Source organism: Panthera tigris, chromosome B1, assembly GCF_018350195.1.
Source record: "Panthera tigris isolate Pti1 chromosome B1, P.tigris_Pti1_mat1.1, whole genome shotgun sequence".
Lineage (NCBI taxonomy): Eukaryota > Metazoa > Chordata > Mammalia > Carnivora > Felidae > Panthera > Panthera tigris.
This window is the reverse complement of record NC_056663.1, coordinates 24,437,920-24,464,885: the sequence shown is the minus strand read 5'-3', so window position 1 is coordinate 24,464,885 and position 26,966 is coordinate 24,437,920. Positions and strand designations below refer to the sequence as shown.

The window sequence follows — 26,966 nt, the reverse complement described above, 5'->3', positions numbered from 1 at the left end:
GAGTTGGCATGCAAGGTGAATCCATGTGCAATCACAAATGAAGTTTAAACCTCTTACTTAGATTAGATGTATGCAGATTATTGAATGACAGAGCAATACAGGAATTAGAATCTGATTTTTTTTTTTACTTCTACTTTACTGATGCTCCATTTTTAAAAATCAAATCCATTTACTTGTAAGGACTGCACTGCTTCAAGATGGATAATGGATCACAGTAAAAATAAGTCATTTGTAGATGTCAAAAGATGATATGTAAAAGAAAACTTATATTTTGATATTTTACTTTGAAATTTCAGTTATTATTTAATGAATTTAAATTTTTTATATTATGGTGCTCTGCTCTAAAGCCATAACTTATTAAATTTATTTTTTTTCTGGGCTTTTAGATCACCTTTAAACGGCGACTTCAGTATAATGTGCTATACATTCATAATATACTGAAATGCCATTAAGTCAGCTATAAATTCAAGACGATCTGTAAAATCCAATTGGGTAGTGAGATTGACCCAAGGACACAAAGTATTATATCTCTCTAGAATTTGGGGTATGTCTTTCTTTGGCTTTATATTTCCTTAATTAATCGTAAGAACAATAGGTAACTTTCTACAGATGTCCAAAAGCCCTTAGGTATGGTGGCCAATGAATTCAGAATCTTCTGGCAAGTTGTAAACATCAAGAAAATACTGAGTTCACCATATTCATAAAATTCAAATGGTATGAAATTTTACCAAGACTTTTCATCTACAATACTTTTCAAACTGTCACTTTCCTGCATTATAAACCAAACTCATTTATAGACACTGCTATATGACACATAACAATTGCATAATAAGAAAAACTATGTATTTTCAAAAATATCTGGCAAGATCTCACATGCTTTGGATCTATTCCATTTATATTTGACATCTTACACATTTTGTATAATTTGTATACATTTGGGGTAATTTATTCAGGTCTTAATGAATAATAATTATGAATCAATTGAAATTCTCATGCTTTGTAACACTCTGATCCTATAGCATCTTATCATGTATAACTATTAATAGTGAATAGAGGACAAATTTTTAAATGAAATGATTTCTTTTAAGCATTGTGTTTTCTTTATTGGCCCATGGATAAATACCTAGGCCAGAAGATTCTTTAGAGTTAATATAGGAAATGTTTATACATTGTGAAGCGACATACTTATTTTTCTCTAATGACATATTCTATACCATTTCCTTTTAAATATTGACTTTCAGGAAACTTAAATATAAGCTTAACATTCAACATATTAACTAGTTTTATTTTAACGATCAACCTTTTTGTTCCTTCATTCTTCTCTGTGGCTTTAATTTCATTTTTATTCTGTTTTAAGTGTTGACTCTATGTTATAAGAAATCTGATATTCTTTCTGGTAACAAGTGATATATTGGAAACTAAGTGATCACTACCTAGGAAACCTGATTAGATCAGTTAAAATAATCTGCAAATGTAATTTGTTCTAATATTTAATTGTAATATAACATGCTTTCTGTGCCAAGCCAATGTATTTATCTTATCTTCAAAATTTATATTCACCACGAGAAACAAAAAAATGAGTGGACTGGGCTAGTTCTGAGAAAAAGCATAGTATGTATTTGTAAGGTGCAATTAAATCTTTATGAGACAATCTTTCTCCTTTTAGTATCAATGCTATTTCTTTAAATAACAAAACACCAGAGGGGCAATTTATATTTTCAATAATTTCAAGTTATTCCTTTTTTGAGTTAGAATACTTTTTAACTGGAAGAACATATTTAAAATCACTAGTGATTACTATAATAGCAAGATTTTTCATTACCATATATCTCACTTTCATAGAAAGTAATATTTCTTACTGAAACCGAAGAAAAAATACATACATATACATATATACATACGTATATGTATATATATGTATATATGTGTATGTGTGTATATATATATATATATATACACATGCCATTGCACGTGTATGTATTTATGTGTAATGATATGGGTCTGTATAGGGATGTATATTTGAGCAAATAGCAATTCGTTTAATCTTAGCCCCAGAATCATACCATGGAGATTGCAGAAGGGATGAACTATTAGTTAATCGTTTGGTAAAATGTAGTGACCAAGAATTTTAAATCAATTTGATTCCTCTAGTTTCACTGGGCATATGTTTAAGAAGAACAGTATGTTCAGTTTTTCATAAGGGAAGCATCTCTATCAAGTATAACTATACAGATTAAAGTAAAAATTGAAAAGCATATGTCTTATTAGAATTGATATCTAAAACACATAATTGAAAAAGGTCTCTAATCACTGCAATACCCACATTCCTCCTCTTCAAACTTTTTTTTTTTCAGTTAAATAAATGATAGCATGTAAGTTTTGATCCTCTTTGTTTTGACTATCACGTTTAATCATGGTTACACAGTAGCACCAAAATCAGGACAAAATACAAGTATTACAGGAGAGATCTTAAATTATATGAGCTCATTGCATGCTTCAAAGGTCTCATTTTTTGAGGAAAACAAAGTTTCCAACTGCCAAACTGGTGCATTTTCTCCCAAAAGAAATAGAACCCAATCCACCCCAAACTAAACAAAAGATACAATAGACTGATTTTTGAATAGATAGGTTATCTACAGTTTATGGGACAGGTAGTCCATTTAAATAGAAAAAGATTGATTTTACATAAAGCAAGATAGAGTACAAAAGCACAGCTTTTGTATTTTGGTAATATTGCAATTTTACAAACATATTGCATAGTATGTGTAAGAAAATAGTTCCATTTTTCATATATCTATATATACAAGAAAACATTTACATGAAAATTACAAAACAAAATAAATGAGTAGTGGACCTGGTTTAAAGAATTGTATAAATAACGAGACACTCAAACTTGAAATTACGTATCTCCATTGTTAGCGAATGTCCTTGCACATCTTCAACCCTGTTTGGCTCTTATTTATAAATATTCAGACAAATGAGGTATTAAGACTGCAAAAACATAAATGATCACAGTTCATTATACCTCATTTCCTTTCATGTTTTTCATTGACTTTCTCAAAGAGTGGAACCGCTTCAATCAACACTTAAAAAATAGCCCTCTGGTTCTGAAAGTATTTCAAATTAATTACATTCTCCAAAGAATTTTTACCAAGCAATGAAAGTTGAAACTCCGCTGAGTAAATCCATCCGGTGCCCATTTTAGGATATAGTCTTTATATACTGGTCTTATGAGTATCAAGGAGCTTATTATGCATGTATAAAAGGTAAGTGGACTATACTAAACAAATTTTCCTTCCGAAACCACAACGGTAATTAATGATCTACAGCTCAGAATCCTGCACGGAGGATGTTTACTGCCTCATGTTATAATTATAAGCCCTCCTATTCATTTGAATAAATTAGTAGAAGCAGCAGGGTTGCAGAGCTAAATACAATAGAAATCCCAGTCTTTGGTCTTTGATATTTAGATAATTAATGAATTGCAGTATAAAACAATATGAATAACAGTGTTCAATGAGGTCATTCATTAGTTTATGATTATTTTAAAAGAATAAAAATACAATATCATTTTACTTTGTGATAATGATATTATGCAATATATGCAATATACATTACTATCATATACTACTACATAGAGAAAATACGTTCTCCAGGTATCTTTTAAATATGGTCACATGAACAATTCGAATTAGACCAAAGCTGCTGGAAGAATAAGGTAAGGCCTTACTCTTAAGTAACTCAAATGTGAATTTGGCTTTGATGGCTGTATAGAAAATTTGGCCATTAAATATCTTCAGCTATTTTAACAATTTAATATTAGGATACTGACACTGTTATAAAATATAGCACTTAAATGCATTAAACACTCTCCAGCCTTCTCCCAACTGCTGCCTCACACAGAGATTCCATGCTTGCAGTGACACAATCCATGAGGAGTTTTTATTGTATCCAATGCCAGTTTTATAAAATGAGGCACAGTCCAATTGAGTAATTCAGAGGGTAGAATATGCAGCAAATTTGAATGGTTATACAAATTCAGCGACTGACTTTGGTGATCAAATTACTGGTCTTCAGAAGACCAGTGCTTTTTAGTCTGATGGGGATAAGTAGGAACAGAATGACCAATAGAGTATTAATATTTGGTAAATATCTCTATTAATTTCCTAAACAGTCATTGTTAATAAGACCCAAATATATTCTTTTTCATATATTTAATGCCAACCATAGTACGGAAGCCTGTCAACGAAGCATTATTTCTAAAAGAGACCTTAGTGTCCACAAGGTAAGAGCAAGAAAGAATATAGAAAAAGGAATAAGGAGCAGGGTGCTGGAAAGATCCGCATTGTAACATTTACAACCAACATGTTAAGGTAGAGAAGATCACTAATGCTAGTTTAGACTATGCTACTGAACTCAAGATTGCTGAGTCTCTCTCTTCTTGAGTGAATCAGTGAAATTTAGAGATGAAAATAACCAAAGGAAACTTCTAGTTGGCTGTACCACTCTCACAGGTAAGTAAACTGTGGCTGAGATAACGAACCACATTCCTTAAGTACCTTTCTTGAGTAGATAGGGGCAGAACTAGAACTCAAACTCCAGGCTCCATTTTCAGAGATTTGGGGGACTGAAACCTAAGATTTCCTGATCAGTGTAAAATTCGAAGTATAGATTGATCTTAAATCCTTCAATAAATAATTATGTACCAAACTATCAAGCTTGTGGTTCCTAATAAAATAAGGCGGGGGGGGGGGGATAGGACCAAGAAGTACAGGGTAGAAATTTTAGAGAGGTTGAACAAAAGAAACAGGAAATTTGGAAGTATATTTTTTTGAGCGTGTCTCATTTAAATGTTCTAAAAGAACAAGGAATAGTGTGTCTTCTTTGCTTCTCTCCTTTCAACCTCCCCAGAATCAGAACTCAAATACTTGCTGTTCATTCATTCCCAGCTAAAAATTTTAAGGCTAGGAATACTGTCAATCCCTTTCTTTCCTTTTATGCTCCCTGCCTGTGGGCCTGCCTTCCTCCCTTCTTCTCTTCCCGCCTTCTCCAGGATAAACAGAGTTTATTATCTATGTGGGACACCTTAAAGGAATTATTTTTTTCCGAGTTAAATTTAGGAAAGATGAAACCTGCATCTAAGTAAACTGCACTATATTCATATGTGTTGTCATATAAAAAAATGCTATTGGAGAAATATGATGAATCTGTTTAGTCTGCAGTTAAAGAAACTCTGTAATAGGAAAGAACCAGGCCTTCATTGATGAGGAAATGAAGGACTTTTAGGAGCAATCGTCTATGCCTTCAATAGAAACTCAAACTCTGAGGCTGAGTCTATACTTAGATTTTCAGGAATCTAAAACAGCCAGCCGAGTAATTTAAACCAACCACTCAGTGTTGGATAGGAAAAGCCATCTGTATCACTATTTTTTTGTACTAAATCAAACAGATATTTTTACATCATTCAGACCTAGTCTAAATCTCTTAACATATATTTCAAATTGTGTCTATACCACTTCAAAACCTATTTGAATGCGAAATTGGACAGCCCGTCACTGGAATTGGATTTTATATCGTTTGTCTCCTCATTCTGTTTCCTTTTTTCTCCTCTTATGACATATAATTTTGAATTTCAGCGGCCCTTCCACCTCCTAAAATATTTGCTCTTGGAATTAGAACATGTTAGAGCTGGAAGGAATCTCAAGAGACCATTTGATTCAGTACTTTTGTCGTATAGTTGAGTAAACTGGAGTCTGGAGATATCCCCAGACTGCCTAAATCAGCTCACTGATCAGTAGAGGACAGAGCTGAGATTAGAAACAGAGCTAATTACTAATCAAAAGAATTGTTACCATTTGACTAAAAAAAGCTTTCTAATTGTTTTAATTGAGGGATGTTTAGAACTTGAATATGTCCAAATTAATGCACAGTGTTTTCCTAAAAGGTCCATAACACAGTGATTAGCACCCATAATTTCTCAAAACTTCTTGTGTTATATACTTCGTGTACTTGGCTAACCCAGCATGAGAATTTCTCATATTAAATTCTAATGTTTTAATTTACATAAGTTGAACTCTTACGTTATGATAGGACTTTGTAAGCAACTGCATAGTGCTTACTTCAATAGGAATTTGAATTTTCTATAATAACTTCTAAGCACAAGTCAAGTTCTATTGTAAAAAGTGATAAAAGTGCGCTAGCTTTCTGACTTTTTGCTGAGTACAGAATGCATTTTAGTAAAATGGAGCTTTTTCAAGCATTCAGTAGGTTAGGTTATCCAAAGAAGGGTATGTATGTATTCTGGCCAAATGGTTCAGTTTGTTGCTTACATCACCTATTTTTTCCTACTTTTGCTAAATTATTCAACAGGGTCCCATCCCCACCTTGCTGCTGTGGAGGCCTGACTTTCAAAGGATCTACAGTCACAGAGCCCCGAATGAAGCTTGCACACACCTGCCATCGGGTGCATGGGGGAAAAGGAAATTGATTGACATGTGAAAATTAAGGACTTACCTTAATCAACTCATCTTCCCATAATAGGAAAGACTTAAATACAATTTTACATTCTTGGATTCTGTAAGTTTCAAGAATTCCAGTTAAGGAGTGCTGTGAGCAACAAATCTGCATTATTCTGGAGTTATTTATTCGTGCTACTTTACAAAAATAAGCAGTGGAGAATGGAAGGAGCTAGGATTTCTGATGCCAGGGTAGTTTAACAGTCTAATAAAGGTAACCAAATGTTAAAAGCTGAAAGGAAACACAACCAAATTCCTTAAAATAGGAATGTAATGGAGTAAACACATTTTCAACATGTTTGTTAACATTTATAGTTTTTACTGTTTAAGCAGGGAGTTATAATTTACTTTCGACCATCCTTAAATCTTAATTTCCAATAAAAAAGAATACATAGATATAATTCTGAAGGTTATATTCCAATGGAAAGTGAACCCATTCTCGGCATAATGCATCACATTAGTATTAATTTATTTAGAGGATATGGTTGAATTTTAGCAGTCAGAGTCAAATTTAAAGTGAGTGGAGAAAACAAAGAGTTGTACTATGAGAACCTAGTGTAAAAGATAGCAGGTGAATTAAAAAAAATAAAAATCTATGGATTCCATACCATCAGTAGATCTCTCTTAATCCTATCTTATATCGGAATAAATTAGATGTTTCGTTAAAAGCAAATACATCACATGCAAAAGCCAAGTAAATACTATATAAGGCCATTCAGATCTGACAAATGACAGTATAATGGCATTTTGTTAATTCTGTAAAGATTATATTGCTGAGTGCTTTCAAAATTACCTAATGTACAAAATTCTAGACTTAGTAGACAAAGAGTAACAACACACTGAATTCAAAGAAACAAATAAAACTCAAGGTGGGGTTCTGTCTTGTTTTGTTTCGTTTTGTTAAAAATCATGTATCGAATTTAATTTTTAGTAAAGCAAGCATTATATAATGCTTCAAAATTTTAAAATTCGGGGATAAAAGTTTACATCCAAAAAGATGATTGGAAAATTGTGCTTTCAGACTGTCGAATTAGTTTTCTGACAGGGTCAACCATCTCATCTTGCCATTGGATACTGAGAATTTCATCTATGTAATGTGTATGTGTGCAGTTCATATCCAGGTCCTGCAAAAATCTAAAACTGTGTGCTTCACTTCACGTAGCAAAGGCACCTATGTTTTTCTCCCTTTTGAGCAAAAGTTATGATCCAGTTTTCCCGCGGAAGGTGATTTTTTTCCACTGTTCTGTCACCCACACTCTCTGCGTTGAGCAGTACAGTAAATCACAAGAGAAGGTGGCAGCGAATCCCTGCTTGCATGGGAACAAGTTGCTCTGTGGACCATTCGAAGAAGCTCTGGACTGATCACAAGGGAAACCGAGCAGAACTGTGAAGCAGACGGACGGGAACAAAAGGCTATTCTGGTGTGAGGAGAAATCAGTCACTTCAGTTCCACAAGCAGATGCTGCTACTGGACTGACAAGTGGAACCTAGTCCCGCTGGAGAAAGGTAAAGTTTGCCATTGGGGCAGACACACAGTTCGTACACTGCCTGCCGAGGATTTGAGGAGCTGGGTGAAGACGATGAGAAAGAGCCGGTCGGTAGATTCCCCAGCCGGATTTTCTCTGCGTTCAAAAAGATCTAGGGGGAAATGAAAGTGCATTTCAATTCATTTTAGCATTCTGCGTTCCTCGGAGCTTTACAACAGGGTCTAATAAGAAAGACCAAACAACAAACAATGCTATTGGTTTTAGCTGCCACGCTTTGTTGAACAAACAAATTACATTCCGAAGGCACAGCCCAAAAGCTCGGCAGCTCTCTCCTCCTTTGAGACGTGGTGCATTCTGACAGAAAGCCCTCCATCTGAAAAGCAATACTGCACAATCTGCTTAAGGGGCCAACCCACTTATTCAAACACCACAGAAAATTAATGAGTTTGACAGAGTCTCTCCCTTTCAACTTCTCAATCGTGCCTGGTCTAAAGAATATACAAAGAAATAAGGATGTGCATGGAGAGGGCGTTACTGAAAGGATGGACAGTTAATAATTAAAAAAAAAAAAAATTACTCTCTGGCCTGATGTTTCAAAAGTCATAAAATCGTGTTGACAGAGAGTCTGAAGGAAATATACCAAGTAGATAATTCACACTATTAACAACAATTATTAGATACAATCAGGTTTGAAATCTCCATGAAATGTACTACTTGTATGCCACACTTCCTTTGCTGTATTTTCTAAGTTGCAAAATCACCTCACTTATTCCAAACATGGACTTGCCACGTTGAGGGACAGTGATCACGTCATTTTGACATGCAGGGGGAAAGTTTCAAAGAAAAAAAGCTGAGTCATGAATTTGAATGAGCAAAGAAACCACTTTCTGGAGCTATTTCTTCATTCCATTGTTAGGTAGCTAATTACTGCCTACAGGCGTCTCTAAATCGACAGGAGAGTCTGAGATTACTCCATTTCCCACATATTTGCTCTCCTCCAAGTCCTATTTGTTTCTCAGCGGAAATCCTAGGATAGCCCCCTAACTGGCCTGCCAGCTGCCATTCTTGTCCTCTTAGAGCCTATTTTACATCTTCTTGCTTAGTGAACTTCTACAAACTGCAGACCAGGTCTTGTCCCCCGCCCCTGCTCAAAATTCCCTGATGGTCTCCCACCACATTTATCATGAATATGGATTCCTTCCCAAGACTCAGGAGCCCTCCAAGATCTGGCCTCTAACACCATTTCCGGTCACGGTCTTTGCTCCAGCATTTGCATTTTCTCCAATATATCAAAAGAACTCTGGCCTCAGGTCTTGTTTACTCCCTATTTCCTCAGCCTGGAATACTTTTTTGCTCCAGATATTTACAAGTGAGGTTAGCTATTCACGGGCTGGTTAGAAAACGGGGGTAGGAGGGTATTTCTGCTTTTTGCCTTTTTTGGATATTTATTACTATTTTTAAGTATGTATGTATTTAAGTTCAAGTTAATTAACAACTACTGTAGTATTAGTTTCAAGAGTCTAAATTGAGATTCATCACTTACATATAACACCCAGTGCTCATCCCAATAAGTCCCCTCCTTAACGCCCATCACCCACTTAGCCCATCCCCTCCCACCTCCCCTCCAGCAACCCTCAGTTAGTTCTCTGCATTTAAGAGTCTCTTATGGTTTTTTATCTTATTTTTCTTATTTATCTTATCACTGTTTTTATCTTATTTTTCCTTCCCTTCCCCTATGTTCATTTGTTTTGTTTCTTAAACCCCACCTACGAGTGAAATCATAATTTGTCTTTCTCTGACTTGTTCTGCTTAGTTTTTATTATTTTTTAATAGCAAACTCCTTTATGTTTTATTTTTTAATTAAAACATTGAAACGCAGGAATCTATCGCATGCTGCAAATAAGACAGAAAAAGAGTTCATATACCAGAGACATGTATATTATAGATTACTTTGGATGTGCTCAGATCTCTGCTAAAAGGTCACCTATAAAAGGGTTTTCTTAACCACTCCATGAAAATAACACTAATCCATTAATCTCTCTTTGACAGCTTTACTTTTCTCTATAGTACCAGTCCCTTCCTAACATTGTATTAAGTGTGCATTCCTTCATTGTTTGCTCTCTTACTTGCAAGGTCGATCTATAGCTGTCTTTGGTTCACAGCTGCAGAACAGTGCATAAAATTGTGCCACTGCTTGGTGCACGAAATCGTGTTCTTCCTTCGCCAGTAGGCATGTCTCTCCCCTCTACTCTGGTACAAGTGTCACCCTCCAGCAAAGCCCAGTGCATTCACTTCACCCTCCATAGAAAAGGTTCTCCTTATTGGTTCTCCCATAGACACGTATTATTATATTTTATTTTGTTCCTTAGTTGATGCTATTTTACAGTCCTATTTATATCTGCCTTTATATACTAAATTATATCCTCCTGGAAGATAGAATCATACCTGAAATTTTTTATAACTTCACAGTGTTTCACTCTGCAACATGCAGTTTCCACATAATGTACAAATGGTGGTGGAATAAATGAGTAGATCGGAAAGCATAGGGATGATTGAATTCACCAACAACATTCGAGTTAAAGTGTCATTAAAACTTTCATTTGTAGGTGTCAAATATTGAAATTTATCACCCCGTAATTACTTCTTTAAGGGTTACGTAATTACTGCTGTGCTCCCGTTCTCATTTTTTTAAGGAGACTTTTTTTTTCCTGATAGGAAAGTTAAAAGCGCACAAATCTAAGCAGAAGGAAAGGACATTTTTTGGGGTAGAGAGGCTGGGCCTCCTTTCTCCTGGCTCTGTGTCCCCTTGTTGAGCGACCTGAGTGAGTGTACCACCAACTAGTGACATAGTCTGGGCTCTTTAGCTCACTTCTCCCCAGGTACCGAGGGATGACTTCTCTACTGGATGGGTTTAAGAGAGGAACTGGGCTCGCACTTTCCTCACTTCGTTTTAGAAGCTAGCATGCTTTCAGAAAGCGGAAATCTCCGCTTTGCCGGAAACATGTTACCGGGCGAGCTCTGGGACAGCCGGGTTTAGGTCTGCATGTTTGCAGAGGAGTTGGCTCCGAGGAAACACCAGGAGCTGGTATTTCGTCCAGAGAACCACGGACAAATAAATAAGACGATGGAGGGTGGAAATGGAAAGCTAACGAACGTGGGCTGAAGAGGCTCCTGTGGGATGGATCTGTGGGCTCCTGTGGGATGGGACCGGAAGACACTGTGAGTGGTTCATTTATTAGTAAGCACAGAAGTCCACGTGGCTGGTTAGCCCTGGCAGTTTGGCGCAGCTTTGCTGACACAGTTTCTACAGCTACGGAACTGGTCATCCCCCTGCCCCTGCCTGCAGCCTGAGGGAACAGCTGTGGAGAGTGGCGGTTTCTGTACAGGCAGGGCGTGCAGGTGGCAGCTGTGGACACAAGCACAGCTGTGGAGGCCTCAACCATTTGGCCTGATGTGAGCAGAGCAGCAACACCCCCCCCCCCCTCCCATGTTCTCCAATCTCTACTCTTGACAGCTTGTCGTCAGAGGACAGCACTTAATTCCATGAACTTCTGAGATTCAGACTGTACCCTCACCCGTTTAGGGGACGTATATTTTATTAATAACTTTAAATGCGTGGGGCTTTTGGAAATGATATTGTCTTGGCTTGAGATAGAAAAAATAAATCGTGAGGTGAAAAGAGGTGTTTCACGTCGACCCTTTCCAGCCCAGCTTTGCCAGGTTTCCGCAGCATGTTTGTGAGACCCTCAGGGACCTCGGGAACAAGTCCCTGTGCACCTGGAAAACTCCTTGCTGTCTGCTGGCCACCATGAGTTTTCTTGCAGAGCAAAGCACCAGCTAAGAGGCAAGCGAGTCCCGGGCAAACCAGCTTGCGCCAAGACGGAGCCCAGTACTGAACTTTCACTGACTTTACCCCCCTCATTATGATACTAAAAATCATGCCCAGGGGTGGAGATTTAACATGGTAATTAAACGCGAGCAACACTTGAAGAAGCAGGACCCTTAAGCGCACAGGTGCTTCCACTCCACCCTCTTTCCAAAACCTGCTTCTTTAAAATATTCTCCCTGACCTCTCCTCGGAGAGTCAGCCTGGCCATTGCTTCGTTTGTGCCGCCTCCCTGGTGCTCCAGTCTCAGGAGCACGTGCTTTTTCATCTCGGGTCCGGCCCGATTGCCACCATTGCTGGACCCAAGGACCCGAGTCCATCTGTGGACCAGGAAGGGGCCCTAAGATGAGACGCGACCCAGTAGAACTAGGGACGCTAGACCCGGACCAACGCCCACGACTGAAGGGCCGCCAGGCCTCTCTGGTCGGGGACTGGTAGGTCTCCAGCCTCCCCTTTTCCTTACTGCCCCTCTGGCAATGCTCTGGCCCCATCCCTTCACTCCTGTCAGGATTTTCTTTTCTATCTTCTCTTAGCAGTTTTGTTTGCTCCCGTGTCTTCCTTCAACAGAAGGACGTAATCTCAGTGACCGCACTGCACCAGGGCTCCGCCCCTCGCAGGTGGCAGGGACCTGTCCCAGGCCCTGCAGGTACAGCCGGCCTGGGCCTTCAGAAGGTAGTTGACGCCACCCACAGATTTGGAGCATTTGAAGCCTCCCACCGGAGCAGGAGCCCCCTGGTTCTTATCTTTGCTACCAGTACCTTTGGAAAAAGGGACTCCCATTTAGGTCCCTTTGAGCGGTGATTTTGGGAGATTCCCTCCAGGACCGATCAACCCGGTAAGAGGCTAGAGTTCCTGGGCTAGAGTTAGAGTCCGCTTTTGGGCTTCCTTTTCTTTGTCCCTCCTTTTTTTTTTTTTTTTTTTTTTTTTTTAAACCACCTTTTCTCCCCTCTGGGAGGTCCCTGATTTGTAACTTTGTTTGAAAACCTATTTACTTTTGGGGTTGCCTGGATGGCCCAGTGGTTTAAGCATCAGACTGGATTTCAGCTCATGATCTCACCGTTCGGGAGCTTGAGTCCTACATCTGGCTCTGTGCTGACAGTGCGGAGCCTGCTTGGGGCTCGCTCTCTCTCTCTCTCTCAAAATAAACTTTTAAAAACCTGTTTACTTTTGGTATCTGTGTACTCAACTGTGGACTTAGACCTGCCTCATTTAAAATTTAAAATGGACTATTCCAAACATGAAGAGTAAACCCCCCCCCTTTCAGTCCCCACGAGACTAAAGCCATGCAGTCTTGCCCATACGCGGAACTTAAAAGCCTACAACTGTCTGAGAAGTCCTCTCATGATTTGTAGTTGAACCCCCCTTCCCTGGAAGCATTCTCTTCTTTGAAGACGGTACCCCCAGCAGCTATCCTAACTTGACCGGAATAAAACTTTTTCTTTTTTCCTTTCTCTTTAAAATTTTGTTGGACTTTGTTCATTTTGCCCCGACCTTTCCTGGCATAGGGGACAGGAGGTTAGAGCAGCTCGGCTGAGAACCCCCGGGGCTCCTCTGGAACTGGCAATGAGGGACCAGCACCCACTCTCTGTGCCCCTCTGACGTCTCAGCACCTCACAGGTATGTCGGCAAAGAGACCTGATAGCCAGACCCCCTCAATTTAAGCTGATGGTCCTGCTTTTATTTGAGCTGTTGAGGGTTACCGCTCGTGCTCTCCAGGTGGAAAAAATTTAAGGATCACGTGAGTCTCAAATAGGGCTCTTCTGACATGTCTAAATTAGTTTTCTTGTACACAGGATTAGAAAAAGCTGGCTATACGACTAAACAACCAACACCTAGGAAGTCGTTTGGTTCAATCAGGGGAGCCTCCCACTTTTGGGGAGGAACCAGGTATTCTAGGCTTCATTTGATTTATTTGTTGCTGCGGTTTTTGGTATCTTTGCACAAAGTCAGCTGTGTTCTAAATGGAAAATAAAATATAATTAATGGATCCATAAATTATAATGCTATCTTACAGTTAGGTTTGTTTTAATAAAAACAGGATATTTAGAAATCGGGTTTGTCATGTCTTCTCCACAAATAGTGAAACAGGCTAGATTTTGTTTGCATCTTGTTTGTGTATATGTGTCCATATGTGTTATAAATACGAGATATTTTTTCTATCTCCAGATGGTATTGCTAAAATTAATTTGTAAAGGAGCTCTATGTAATTGGTTTAAAGGCAAGCACTTGTAAAAACTGGGCATTCTAAAAACCACTCAGATAAAAACTAACCCGTATTTTTTTTAAGTTCACTAGATCTGGGATGAACTTCCTTACATTCAGGCCTATACATTACTCCATAATACAGATGCCTCACGGGAAGGGCCCTACTTGATGTTCCAGAGAAGTAAGGAGGAACAAAAATCTAAGACACCTGACCCCCTTCCCAGTAATCAGAATACTGAGGAAAAGGAGGAGGGAGATGGGGAGCGACTAGAAATCCTAAATCCACCTCCCCGAGTACGAGCACCAGAACTGATGTCCGACCCACTACCTGCTCCTGACCTCCCCCAGGGGGCTAAAGGGCAACCAGAGAAAAAACATGTTTGGCAGAAGGGAGAGACCAGAGACAGAGATGGAGAAATGATTGTCCAAACTTTAAAATCTGCCTCTGGCCTTGCCGGGGGCTCCCTGCCTTCTCTTCCTCCCCCTCCTCCTGTCCCCTCACCACCACTGGGGCCACTCAGGCTGCTGTCTCCTCCTCCTGTACCATCCCTGGGGCGTCCAACCATCCCTGGGGCGTCCAGCACCATCGGCGGCCCAAGAGCCCCCCTAGGACTTAAAGCGCTCACTTTCAATTTCCCCACAAGAGCACCAAGTAAAATGGACAGTGGGGAGCAAACAGATTGGCTGTTTAGTGGACACAGGTGCAACATCCTTGGTATTCAAGCTAATTCAAGGCTGTTGGTTTAATTAAAAACATGTCTTTCCGAGTTATCACCATCAAGCTTTCATTGTACCTGAGTTTATTACATTCATGTTGTATCTGTTACAATTTGTCAGCAAAAATGACTTAAAATAATGTTAGGTTTTGTCTGTCTCCTGAGGTTTTCATGGGTAATTGTTAAGAATAAGTAAATTAAATAAAAAGGTCTATAGCTTTCAAAATCTTTGGTAACCTAAAACTTTAAAGCTTTGCTAGGTTAAGTGATACATTGGGTTAAGTTCATTGGGAATCTGGATCTTTTCAAAATAAGCTAAAATACTAACACGTTAATTGCTAAACAGATTCATCTGCTTTTGGCTTATTACAAAAAAACTAAAGATAAATTTGAATCTGTTGGTAAACATCTTTTATGCTATATTAAATGATTGTACCATAAAAAAGTTCATGTTTTTAAAAACTATGAAATGTATTTGTATATTTCCAAAAAATTTGTAAATTGCCAAAAGTGAAGAAAATACTGTTGTAACAGACCATTCATACCTGGTTACTACCTAGTTTTTACTAGAAATTGAGGTTTCTAAGACTTAAAATTCTGATAAATGTAGTTGAGACTGCTGGAAATGAGAAGGAAAACAACACTGAATTAAAAAAAAAAAAGGAAATATGTTTAAAGAGGCATAAAGAATGAAGAAAATATTTTTGTTGCAGGAAGAAAGTAATTTTGTCCTAAGATGAGACTGTTTAGAGAGAGAAGGCTTAGGACAAAATCTGAATGAAAAAGAAAGCTGCAGAAGGTTTGTGGAGAGAATCTTTGGAAAAGAATGTCATGTGGTCAGGACTAAGATTAGAATAGATGAGTTTTAAAAGTACACTGGTATAAAAATAAAATTTGGTTTTTCTATTAAAGAGACAAGGTTTTCTTGCATTGTTGGTCTGCTCTTACTAAGAAATTATAAAGAAAGTTTTTTTTTCTTTATCCAGAAAAATAAGATTTCATATTTGTTTTTGTTAGGTCTTTGATTACTTAAATAAATGCAATCTTTCAGTATTAAAGGAGCTAAATTTTGCTAACAATTGTATAATCCTATGTATTTGTCTTTGGAATATTAAGATTTATAGTAATCTATGATCCTATTCAGGCATGTGCTTGTTTATACGGTTTGTTAAGTTATAAGGGAGGCATTATTAAACAAATGATAATAAACTTTCTTAGGTTATACTCTATGGGTCAATGTTCTAGAAATTATATGAATTACATGAGTGCAACTTTATGAATTAAGTTATTTACAAATAACTATTCCAGAAATCATATGAAATCCCTAAAGCTTTAATATGTCCTGGTATAAGGTTGTCACTTGACATTTTAATTGTTAAAATGTATGTTACAGAAATAACTGGATTTCCTTGTCAACTACACTATAATGAACTCTCATCAGATCTTTAACCATGTCCATTTTTGAGTCTTGTCATTTACAGTCATTGTTCTGATGCTCTTGCAAATGTTTTCAACCTCAAAGAGGTTCATGAAAAGAACTTTTGAAAATACAGGTTTTTGACACCCTTAATATCATGAAACTAAACTAGGTAAGAATTTTTGGACTTGCAGGGAAAACTGAATTTAAATAGAACAAAAATTAGTAATGGGGGGCGAATACATAGTTTTTTAAAAATTTTTTTATGTTTATTTATTTCTGAGACAGAGAGAGACAGAGCATGAGTGGGGGAAGGACAGAGAGAGAGGGAGACACAGAATCAGAAGCAGGCTCTGAGCTGTCAGCACAGAGCCCTACGCAGGGCTCGAACTCACAAACTGTGAGATCATGACCTGAGCCGAAGTCGGTCGCTCAACTGACTGAGCCACCCAGGCACCCCCTGAATACATAGTTTTTATAACTTTTTAAAAAAATACTGCTGGTTCACTAACATTTTTTCTTTCAGACTGCAGGAAACATGTTCTCCTATGATGTCTATGTCTTACAGAAATTTGATAAAACATTCCTTTGCAAATAAGTTAAGACCTTTCACTTTTCTCCCTACCTGAATCCTTTAAAATTCAGAAACTCTCAGTGAGTATTCTTTCTTTCATGGCAATTATAATTGTTTACATAAGTTCAATAAGAATTCATTCTTGTAACAGTACACCCTTGGAAACACTGACTATATCACCAAGATTTTGACTGGAATGTCATAGTTGAGAAAGGTATGGATAAACTGATATGACGAGACAACTTTAAGGAACTAAAGTTGACTTTATGGAGCCAAAAGAGCCCCTTGGAACTTTTGGCCTGGTACCTTGCTTACAGAGTTTCCAGCAGCCTTACGGGGTGAATAAAGTCACTTCTTGGCAGGTGCAGACTCCTAAGGATATGTTGGGGACCTCAAGAAGAATTCACCCAAATGTACAGGTAGTTCAGGCAATTCTAATGGCAAGTATCTGGCTTGACTTCTGGCCTGGAGAGGCCATTAAAAGTTCAAACTAAAATCCCTTACAGGGGCATCTGGGTAGCTCAGGCAGTTAAGTGTCCAACTTCGGCTCTGTACTGTCGGAGCTTGGGATTCTTTCTCCCTCTCTGTCTCTACCCCTTGCCCACTTGCTCGCCCTCTCTCTCAAAAATAAATTAAAAATAAAACTTAAAAAAAACTTTAAAAAATAAAAATAAATAAGTAAAATAAAAAGTAAAAAGTAAAATTCCTTACAAAAGTTCCAGCAAAGTAGATTTAAGAGAACTTATGTGGTCAATCACTATTCTTGCTGCACTTACACAAATAATTAGACCAAGTTTGTTAAAACTAGACTTGTTTTTACAAACAAATTGGTTTTAGTTTGGTTATGTTTGATGAATATGAGGATGATTTTAGAGGGCAAAGTATGTTTCAATAACGTACCTTTTGTGGATGTTAGATTCTAGTTCTGATCAATTATCTTTAAAGTGTTTATTGTTTGCCTAGAAGACTGGTCTGGATCCTGAATTCTTCTGGTTTCCTCAAACATCTGGCTATGCCTCTTCAAACTATGGCTTCCATCTTCTTGCATTTTCTTGTCTTGGAATCACTAAGAAGTAAAACTGTTCCTTTTCCTGAAGCCTTGCACACTAAAGCTAGACAACTTGAGGTACATCTCAGAGAAATGGCCACGGTAGCTCCTGTGTAGACACTTTTCATGCCTGTTGCTCTCTGGGCCCCTCAAAAAGATCACCAGAGGAGGGGCACCTGGGTGGCTTGGTCGGTTAAGCGTCCGACTTCGGCTCAGGTCACGATCTCGCGGTCGGTGGGTTCGAGCCCCGCGTCGGGCTCTGTGCTGACAGCTCAGAGCCTGGAGCCTGTTTCAGATTCTGTGTCTCCCTCTCTCTGTGACCCTCCCCCGTTCATGCTCTGTCTCTCTCTGTCTCAAAAATAAATAAACGTTAAAAAAAATTTAAAAAAAAAAAAAAAAAAAAAAAAAAAAAAGAAAAAGATCACCAGAGGATTTGAACTACAAACCAGAAAAAAATGCATCAGATTGTTGCTGTCTGTGCCCACTCCATCTGATGGTGCTTCGAGCTTGACATCCAGAAATCTTCTCACCAGAGTAGTCAGGATTCAGAAACTGGGTTTATAATTTGCTCCAACCATCAACTTGTGTTTTTCTTTTATTGTCACAGAAATGCCTCTTATTAATTACCTAATTGCTGGTTGAATAAGGTGGAGTTTATGCCGTTATTAACAAAACCTATTGTGCGTATGTAATTAACACAGGAAAAATTGAAGTAAATACATAAAGGGTTTATGAGCAGGCATCCTGCCTGCATCGGCACAGTTTAGGGACAGATCTTAACTATATCTGGTCAACAATCAAAAATGCCCTCCCCAGTCTCTCTTTTGTTTCTGGGTGTTTGTTTGTTTGTTGTTTGTTTATATTTACCTCTCCTGAGACTGTTGGTGGCTATCCTCCTGCTACTTATTTTTGGTGTCTGTTTGACCTGTTAGTAAAATCTGTGTCCTCCAGGGTCCAACAATTCCAAGTCAAGCTAATGGTAGCACAAGGATTCCACCCTGTACCTCTATAAGAAGATTCAAATCCTGTAAGTCAGTAGAACAGTCCATGAGAGATTTTTACCCATCCAGGTTAGGACAGGGACAATGGCCTCATGCAACAGGAAGCAGTTTCAGAAAATGAGACCTTTTATCCTTTCTCCTTAAGAATAAGGAGGATGAAATCCCTCAGGGACCTTGGGAACAAGCCCCTGTGTATCTGAAAAACTCCCTGCCGCCTGCTGACTGAGATCACGTTTCTCATAGAGCTCCCTACGGGCTGTTGTCACTTCTCCAGAGCAAAGTACCAGTTGAGGAGCAAACCCAGTCCAGTCTGCAAACCAGTCTGCACCATCATGGACCCCAGTACTGAACTTACACTGACGTTCCCCCTCATTATAATGCTAAAAATCATACCCAGGGGCGGAGATTTAACATGTCAATTAAACATGCGATGCATGAAGAAGCATGATCTTTAAGTGCACAGGTGCTAATAAATCCCCGCCTCTAGATGCTTACATGGCACCCCTTTCCCACCTAAGTTTCTTCAAAATATTCTCCCTGACCTCTCCTCAGGGAGTCAGCCTGAGGATTCCTTCCTTTGTGCCGCCTCCCTGGCTCTCGAGCATTAGCCTCAATAAAGCCTTGCCTGTGCTTTTACATTTGGAGTCCAGCCTCATTTCTATCCTTGCTGGGTCCAAGGACTCGAGTCCGGTAACAGGCTTGCTCATATCTCTTTTCTGCGAAGGCAGTGACTGTGATACTGTTCACCCTCCATATTCTAAAATTGATATTTCTATATTGCCCATATAAACCATATAATCCATTTGTTCTAAAACTCTCCGTGGTACTCAGGATCACATGCCTGAGATTTTATATCACCATCCACTGTCTTTTCTGCACCAAGAACTCATTTATCCCTTTCTTACTCATTGAAATCAGGCCTATCAGTGTTATAGAAAATCTAAATTTGCAAAATAATTTTTTCTCCTTCCCCAGTGACCTTGTAATATGTTGTATTATTGCACTGAATGTGCTTTTTTTTTTTTTTTTGGCTTGCGCTGTTTTAATACTGTCAAAGTTCCCCCTATATTATGATTCAGATCGTCCTCAGAAGTGAACTTGAAATTCCTTGCAATATTATGTCTGAAACGCCTAAATCTTCATCAGTGCATAATTTTGTGTGCAATTTCATTCTTAAGCATTTTGTCTGTTACTTTGTTACCTCAATGCCATGTTTGCCTTGATCTTAACGACTTCAAAAACAGTCTAAGGGAGGGACTTTATATCTATCTCTTTTGTGTAGTAAATGATTAATCCGCCTTTCTGTGCATAGTTAGTGAAACAAAGAGAAAGTTTTAGATAACTTCACACTTTTGCCTAGGAAAATTAGATATAATTTTATTCTACTATAAAGTGCTGTGCTTTCTTGTGTCTTTATATTATTAACATAAAAAATGACAACAGCTGAAAATCTCTGGCTATGATTTATTTATAGCCTAATATTCAATTCACAATTAAATGCTAACCTGTAATTGAATCCAAGGATTCATTCTGCTGATGCACTGAATTAAAGAACATAAGTGCTGAATAAATAGGAACAGAACAGAGATTAATAACAACCAATATTTATTATGGTGTGATTCATTATGAATAATTTGAATGCAATAATTATCATGATAAAAGCAACTCTTCAAAAAGGATGCAAGATATTTAAGAAAGGTTTCTATCTGGTTGTGGTAGACAAAGTATTATATTCTGTAACTGTAGTAGAAAGAAATCTTGAAAGGTAATATGGATATACTCTTAAGATATTAGGAAGTTACATTTAAGTTGTGATAGATCATTTAATAGATCATTTAAGTTGTAATATCTGCTAAGATGCTAATATGGCCCTGCCAGTAAGTTTGTTTATAGAAAAGTAACAAAATTTATAAGGAAAATTTATCGTGAATCAACAACTGAGATAATGGCTTAACCAAAGGAACATCCTCCTTTGATTCTATTCATTTGTGCCTTCATCTTTACATCTGAAGACGTATAAAATGCTTTAGAGCATCTTTCTCAAATTATTCTTCCATTCTTTTTCTTCTCAACTTGATCTTTATAAACTTAGAATAAAATTAACACAAGAAGGAAGAAAATACTTTGGGACTTAATTGGTAGAAACAGTAAAAAGAACTGATTTAGACTTTCAAGGCTTTTGAGAGTTGTAGTAAAAATATACACAATAGGTGCTGTGTGTAAGGATTTGAAATAATTAAAATAGAATTAAAAGCAAGCAAACAAAACAGCAGCTACCAAAATGTCCAGGCAGATTTGAAAAAATAACAAATGAGAACCCTAAAAGGGAACAGCAAGATTATTAAAATGAAAAGCTCAGTGGAGGGATTAAATAAGAAATTAGATACTGAAAAGAAACCTGAGCATGTATGGCTGAAAGAATAAGCAGAGTGAGGCACAGGGAGACAGAGAAATAGAAACTAGGAAGGAGAGGCTAAGAGATGTGGAGGGTAAGGGAATGGAAACACAGTATTTCTTCAGAGTTCCAGAAAAGAGCCATGGAGCGGTAATGGGGAGTGGTAATACCTGAAGACCGAATGCTGAGGAATTTCCAGAAGTGACAAAAATGTAATTCTGCTGATACAATAATCACAATGTATATAGCAAATAAGGTACATGAAATGAACGTGTGCCTCTGGCACTCCAGTGAAAGCTGGCAGAAGGAAGATGAAGGGTTCTTCATCACTTCAGTGAGGGGAGGAAGTGAGTGATCTTTAATGGAATGAGAACAGATTTAAAGGAGATTCTTGGAGGAAATAAAGTAACATGGGAGAAAAATATTGCCATGTATCTACCTCCTTATCTAGGGAATGACAATCTGGCTAAGTAGTAAAATAACTTGTTTCATTTTTCTTTTAGAAGACACATAGGAACCATTTCTACAGAAATAAACATCCCAAGTAATTCCTGGAAGAACTTTCTGGAAGACCAAAAGAGGGGAAAAAAAAAAAAGAAAAAGAAAAGCCTGCCTTTATTCTTGATATGATCTTGAAACTATGTTTATCTGTCAATTCTGAAACTACAGGAAGTTAGATGCCCCACTTATAACTGACTCATGAATGGAAGTCGTTCCCTAGAAAATAAGTGGGGCTTTGTTTTAAGAAAATAACAGAAGGTTTACCAAATTTCATCTTCAAGAAGTACTGTATTTTCATAATTTAAGCTGTTTTACGAAGCAGTTCATCATGTTTCACCTGGAGGAACATGCATCTAATCTGAGGAGCAGTCACGGGCCTCTGTGCCCCCTGGGAACTCACCTCCCCCTCTGTAGACTGCAGATGGAGCTCCTTCCTGCAGGTGGCCTTGAAGTCTCCCGCAGCAGCGCTGACCTGGACCCCTCGAGGAGCCTCCATGATCAAGGACCTGGTGGGTGATTCAAGCCTAAGGGTAAAACAAAAGACTCCTTCATAGTAAAAAAAAAAAAAAAAACAATTATGATGGACTAAAAGATAACATTAGTGACTAAAACAAACAAACAGGTAGGCATAAATAAAAATCTTTGCCATTTCAAAAAAAAAACAAAAGGCAAAACGAGTTTTAGAATCCTTTTTTATTGCCTTATCTATTTTTTGGTTCTTTATGAAACTTCATTTGTTCACATCAATTATTTACCCTCATTTGTTTAATGATTTAATAACAGTTTCTTACGCTGTTTCCTTTCACAACGCACATGAAAAGTAGGTCGTGATAAGTTTACTTGTTTAAATCTTTTCTATATTTTCAAAATTAATGATGGAGTTTTAATAAATTTCTACCAACCTAGCATGTAGCTATCAAGAGTCTCACAAAGACGAGAGAGCTTTAATGAAAATTGTTAATATTGTGAACTTTCAAGAATTCCACAGTCAAAATTCTGTAAGCCTGAAAAGTTTCAAAGTACTCATTACACGTTTAGAAATTAATTAAAATGAAGAAATGAGACATTTCCTACATCCACTGACCTCTACTGGCCCAGGAAAATGTTCACAGAATGAATGACATTATCCTGACAGAGAACAAGTAAATGAGCGGTGCTCCACCTCTCATTTAATTAAATATGAATAAAGATTGCATACATTTTGAGGGAAGAAAACCCCAATGTTTATTTATGTATTTATTTGAGAGAGAGAGAGAGAGGGAGAGAGAGAGTCAAGCCGGGGAAAGGAGCAGAAGGAGAGAGAGAATCTCAAGCAGGCTCCATGCTTAGTACGGAGCCTGACACAGGGCTCAATCCCACAACCCTGGGATCATGATCTGAGCTGAAATCAACAGTTCACCCTCAACCGAGACACCCAGGTGGCCCCAAAACCAACTGTTTTAGCTTGTTGTGCCTGAAAAGAAAGATAGTTGGGAGGCAGTTTCAAATTATCTCCAAATATAAAACTAGAGGCAAGAGCAAAAGAAGGCAGAACATGGAAGCTAGAATACAGTGGTAAAAAGCGCTAGTGTGATAAGATAAATGGCCCCTGATACGGATAAACATTCTGTTTATGGGGGAGCAACTCTGTGTGTTCCCCTTGACCACACAACTTTAGGACAAGAGTCCCCTCAGGTTCACATTCACCATCATCCAAAGCAACTGGTTTCCTTTGAGGCAACAGATCCAAAGCTGTTTTGCGGGGAGAACCACATCAAATAGATCTCTGAAGATAAGCTCTCTTTCAGTAGTGAAGTTGAACTTAGACTCGAAAGTGATATTGAAGGAGTAGAGCCAGCATTTAGAAGAAGTGATTTTGACATTTTCAGTGTTTTTCACTCACCTAAGCAACTCTGAAACTATCATCTCTGTGGGCCTCTTGGGCATATTTATAAAACCCCTGGAGGGGTTAGGTTATATATATATATATATATATATATATATATATACACACACCTATATGTTACATATATATGTATGTGTATATATTAATATATATATATCCCTATATGTTACATATATATATATATATATAAATATATATAACCCTATCTACTTATCTTCTACTTGAAACATTGTTATATTGTTATATATATATATTAATAGATGTATTTTTTTTGAAAAACAAAAGTCACATATTTTTACAGAGCATTTGAAAACCTGAAAATAAAATAATCATCCATAATTTTTTTCACTCATAATACTCATACTTTGCACATTCAATCTACATTTCTGTTAAAATGTGTATTTTGTCATTTATTTCCCCTAATAAACCCCCAAATATAGACCATCTTGAGTAGTATATCTGTGACCACTACTTTTTTCATCGGTTAATTATCCACAACATTAAATGTAATTATATATGTTTGGATTGATGAACCATTCAAATAGAAGTCAGATAGGCACTTAATTAAAATGAGTTAATATGCATAATATTCATATTAATATTCTAAAATTATGACTCTGACTTTCAAGAAAACACAACTCAGTGAACTTATAAGTGGAAGGAAAAGCACACTTACTTTATCAAATAATTGATGTGGTTTAGTTTGTTTCCAAGGATAAGGGGTTGAGGTTCTTGTTCATATATTTGATAGTATGATATCTATGACATCCATATTAAATGTATACATGTTTTTGTGTCATATTTCCATCATGTTTACATTTGGGACTAGAACATTAAAATGTATTATGTCTTTCTGGGCTTTTGAGCCTTTCCATTCTCATCTTTATTAATTATTTAATAAAATTTTTTGTTATATTCATTTTCATTTTAGACCTCAGGTATCCATTGCCAGCGTAGCCATTAAGCAGAGTGCTTTGCTAACACTTAGAGCACCTCTATTCAAAGAGGTGGTAAAGACTGAGAGATGGGTTTGGGAAAACTAACCAGCAGTAACCAGACCCAGTTTCAACATCTCTAAATTGAAAGTTATAAAGTTCTCATAGGACAGTAAGAAATGTCTTAGGAGAATTAATGGAGAGAAAGATGGGGTAGGGTAGTATTTTGAGATATTGATGGCATTTCCTTCCCTGTCACGTCTCCTTAGAGTTCTGCCACTCACTAAACAGTATCTTTTGCCACAAACAGTGGAAGATGGATCAGAGAAGCTGATAAAGACCTTCTGAGTTTCCTAATCTTACGGACACTTTGAGTTGGAGAAAAACCTAGCCATTTAGTATGTTGAAAATGATTCAGCACATGAACGAACACATCAAAAGAAAACCAAAGTCAGTGAGAGCTTGCTGTGTATTTCTACCTGTTGAAGAACTGTTTTCTTGATTCATGGGGTAAAGAAGATTTGGATGGGAAATCAACAGAATTGATTTCAAATTGTTCTTTGTGTTCCTCTACTTGAGGCCAAGTTCTACATTGTAAGGCCTTTATTCTTCAGATGCTAGAGCTCTGAGGAAAGTAGGGATATCTCAGGACTAAGACGACTGAGGACAAGAGACCAAAGATTCTCAAAGGACAGAGGGGCAGTGACCTGTGGTGGAGGAATACTAAGTGAAGAGAAGAATGAGAAACTCTTGGCAAATGCTACTTTGGGTCATGAAGCTACCAATGACCAAACGTTGCCCCCAAATCTTTGACACGGTGTAAGCTCCTTGGTATCCTTATACAACCCCATGGAAAAAGAAGAGAACTGAACAGACTGGGGCTGAGTTTCTAATAACAGTGCAATGGAGACAAAACATGTAAATAAAGTTTTACAAGAATATTTTCATTTCTTGATATAAACTCAATAAATACATAAAAAACATTCAAAAGGTGGTAGCAATTTTACAGTACTGCTAAATCCTTCAAGTTATGAAGTGAAGAAGACTTTGAATTAAACAGGCTTCAACTGTATGTTTTGTTAATCTTGATAAAACTAAGCGTGGTAATCATTAAGATATAATACAAATTTTATTTCCACAACCATATGGTCAATTAATCTTTGACAAGGCAGAAAAGACTATACAATGGGAAAAAGACTGTCTCTTCAACAAATGGTGTTAGGAAAACTGAACAGCAACATGCCAAAAAATGAAACTGGACCACTTTCTTACACCATACACAAAAATAAATTCAAAATGGATTAAAGATCTAAATGTGAGACCTAAAACTATAAATATACTAGAAAAGAATGCAGGCAATAACCTTTTTGGCATTGGCTATAGCAACTTTTTTTCTAGCTATGTTCCCTGAGGCCAGAAAAATAAAAACAAAAATAAATTATTGGGACTTCATCAAAATAAAAAGTTTCTGCACAGAGAAGGAAACAATCAACAAAACTAAAAGGCAACTTACAAAATGGGAGAAGATATTTGCAAATGACATATTTGATAAAGGATTAGTATCCAAAATATATTTAAAAAACAAAATTCAACACCTGAAAAACAAATAATCCAATTAAAAATGAGCAGAAGACATGAACACACATTTCTCCAAAAAAGACATCCAGATGGCCAACAGACACATGAATAGATATTCATCATCACTTATCATCAGGGAAATGCAAATCAATGGGCTATTACCTCACACCTGTCAAGTGGCTAAAATCAACATCACAAGAAAACAACGGGTGTTGGCAAGGATGTGGAGAAAAAGGAACAGTCTTGCACTGTTGGTGGGAATGCAAACTGGTGCAGCCACTGTGGAAAACAGTATGGAGTTTCCTCAAAATTTAAAAATAGAACTACTCTATCCAGTAATCACACTCCTGGGTATTTACCCAAAGAATAGAAAAATACTAACTCAAAGGGACACATGCCCCCCTATGCTTATATCAGCCTTATTTACAACAGGCAAATGATGGAAACTTCCCATTATATACATATGTATGTGCATATAATGGAATATTATTTAGCCATAAACAAGAATGAAACGTCTTGCCATTGCAATGACATGGATGGAGCCAGAGTGTATTATGCTGAATGGAATAAGTCAGAGAAAGACAAATACCACATGATTTCACTCATATATGGAATTTAAGAAACAAAACAAATGAGTAAAGGGAGAAAAGAGAGAGAGAAACCAATAAACAGACTCTTAATTATAGAAAACAAACTTATAGTTACCGGAAGGCAGGGGAGCTGGAGATAGGTTAAATAGGTGATGGGATTAAGGACTTCACTTGTCATGATGAGCCCAGGGTGGTGTAGCGAACTGTTGAATCAGTATCGTACACCTGAAACT

At 37.4% G+C, this 26,966-nt stretch overlaps 1 protein-coding gene across 2 annotated transcripts in view; it reads right to left on the bottom strand.

Moving 5' to 3' along the window:
- Positions 1-6,644: 6,644 nt before the first annotated feature.
- The window catches only part of SGCZ (sarcoglycan zeta), a 542,868-nt gene continuing 522,546 nt past the window's right edge, over positions 6,645-26,966 (bottom strand). For both annotated transcript variants that reach the window (XM_042982634.1, XM_042982633.1), the window contains exons 7-8: positions 22,146-22,269; positions 6,645-8,153 (exon numbers count right to left, since the gene is read on the bottom strand). In XM_042982634.1, the coding sequence (XP_042838568.1) occupies positions 7,959-8,153; positions 22,146-22,269 (319 nt within the window). In that variant the 3' untranslated portion in view covers positions 6,645-7,958. The remainder of the gene's footprint in view (positions 8,154-22,145; positions 22,270-26,966) is intronic.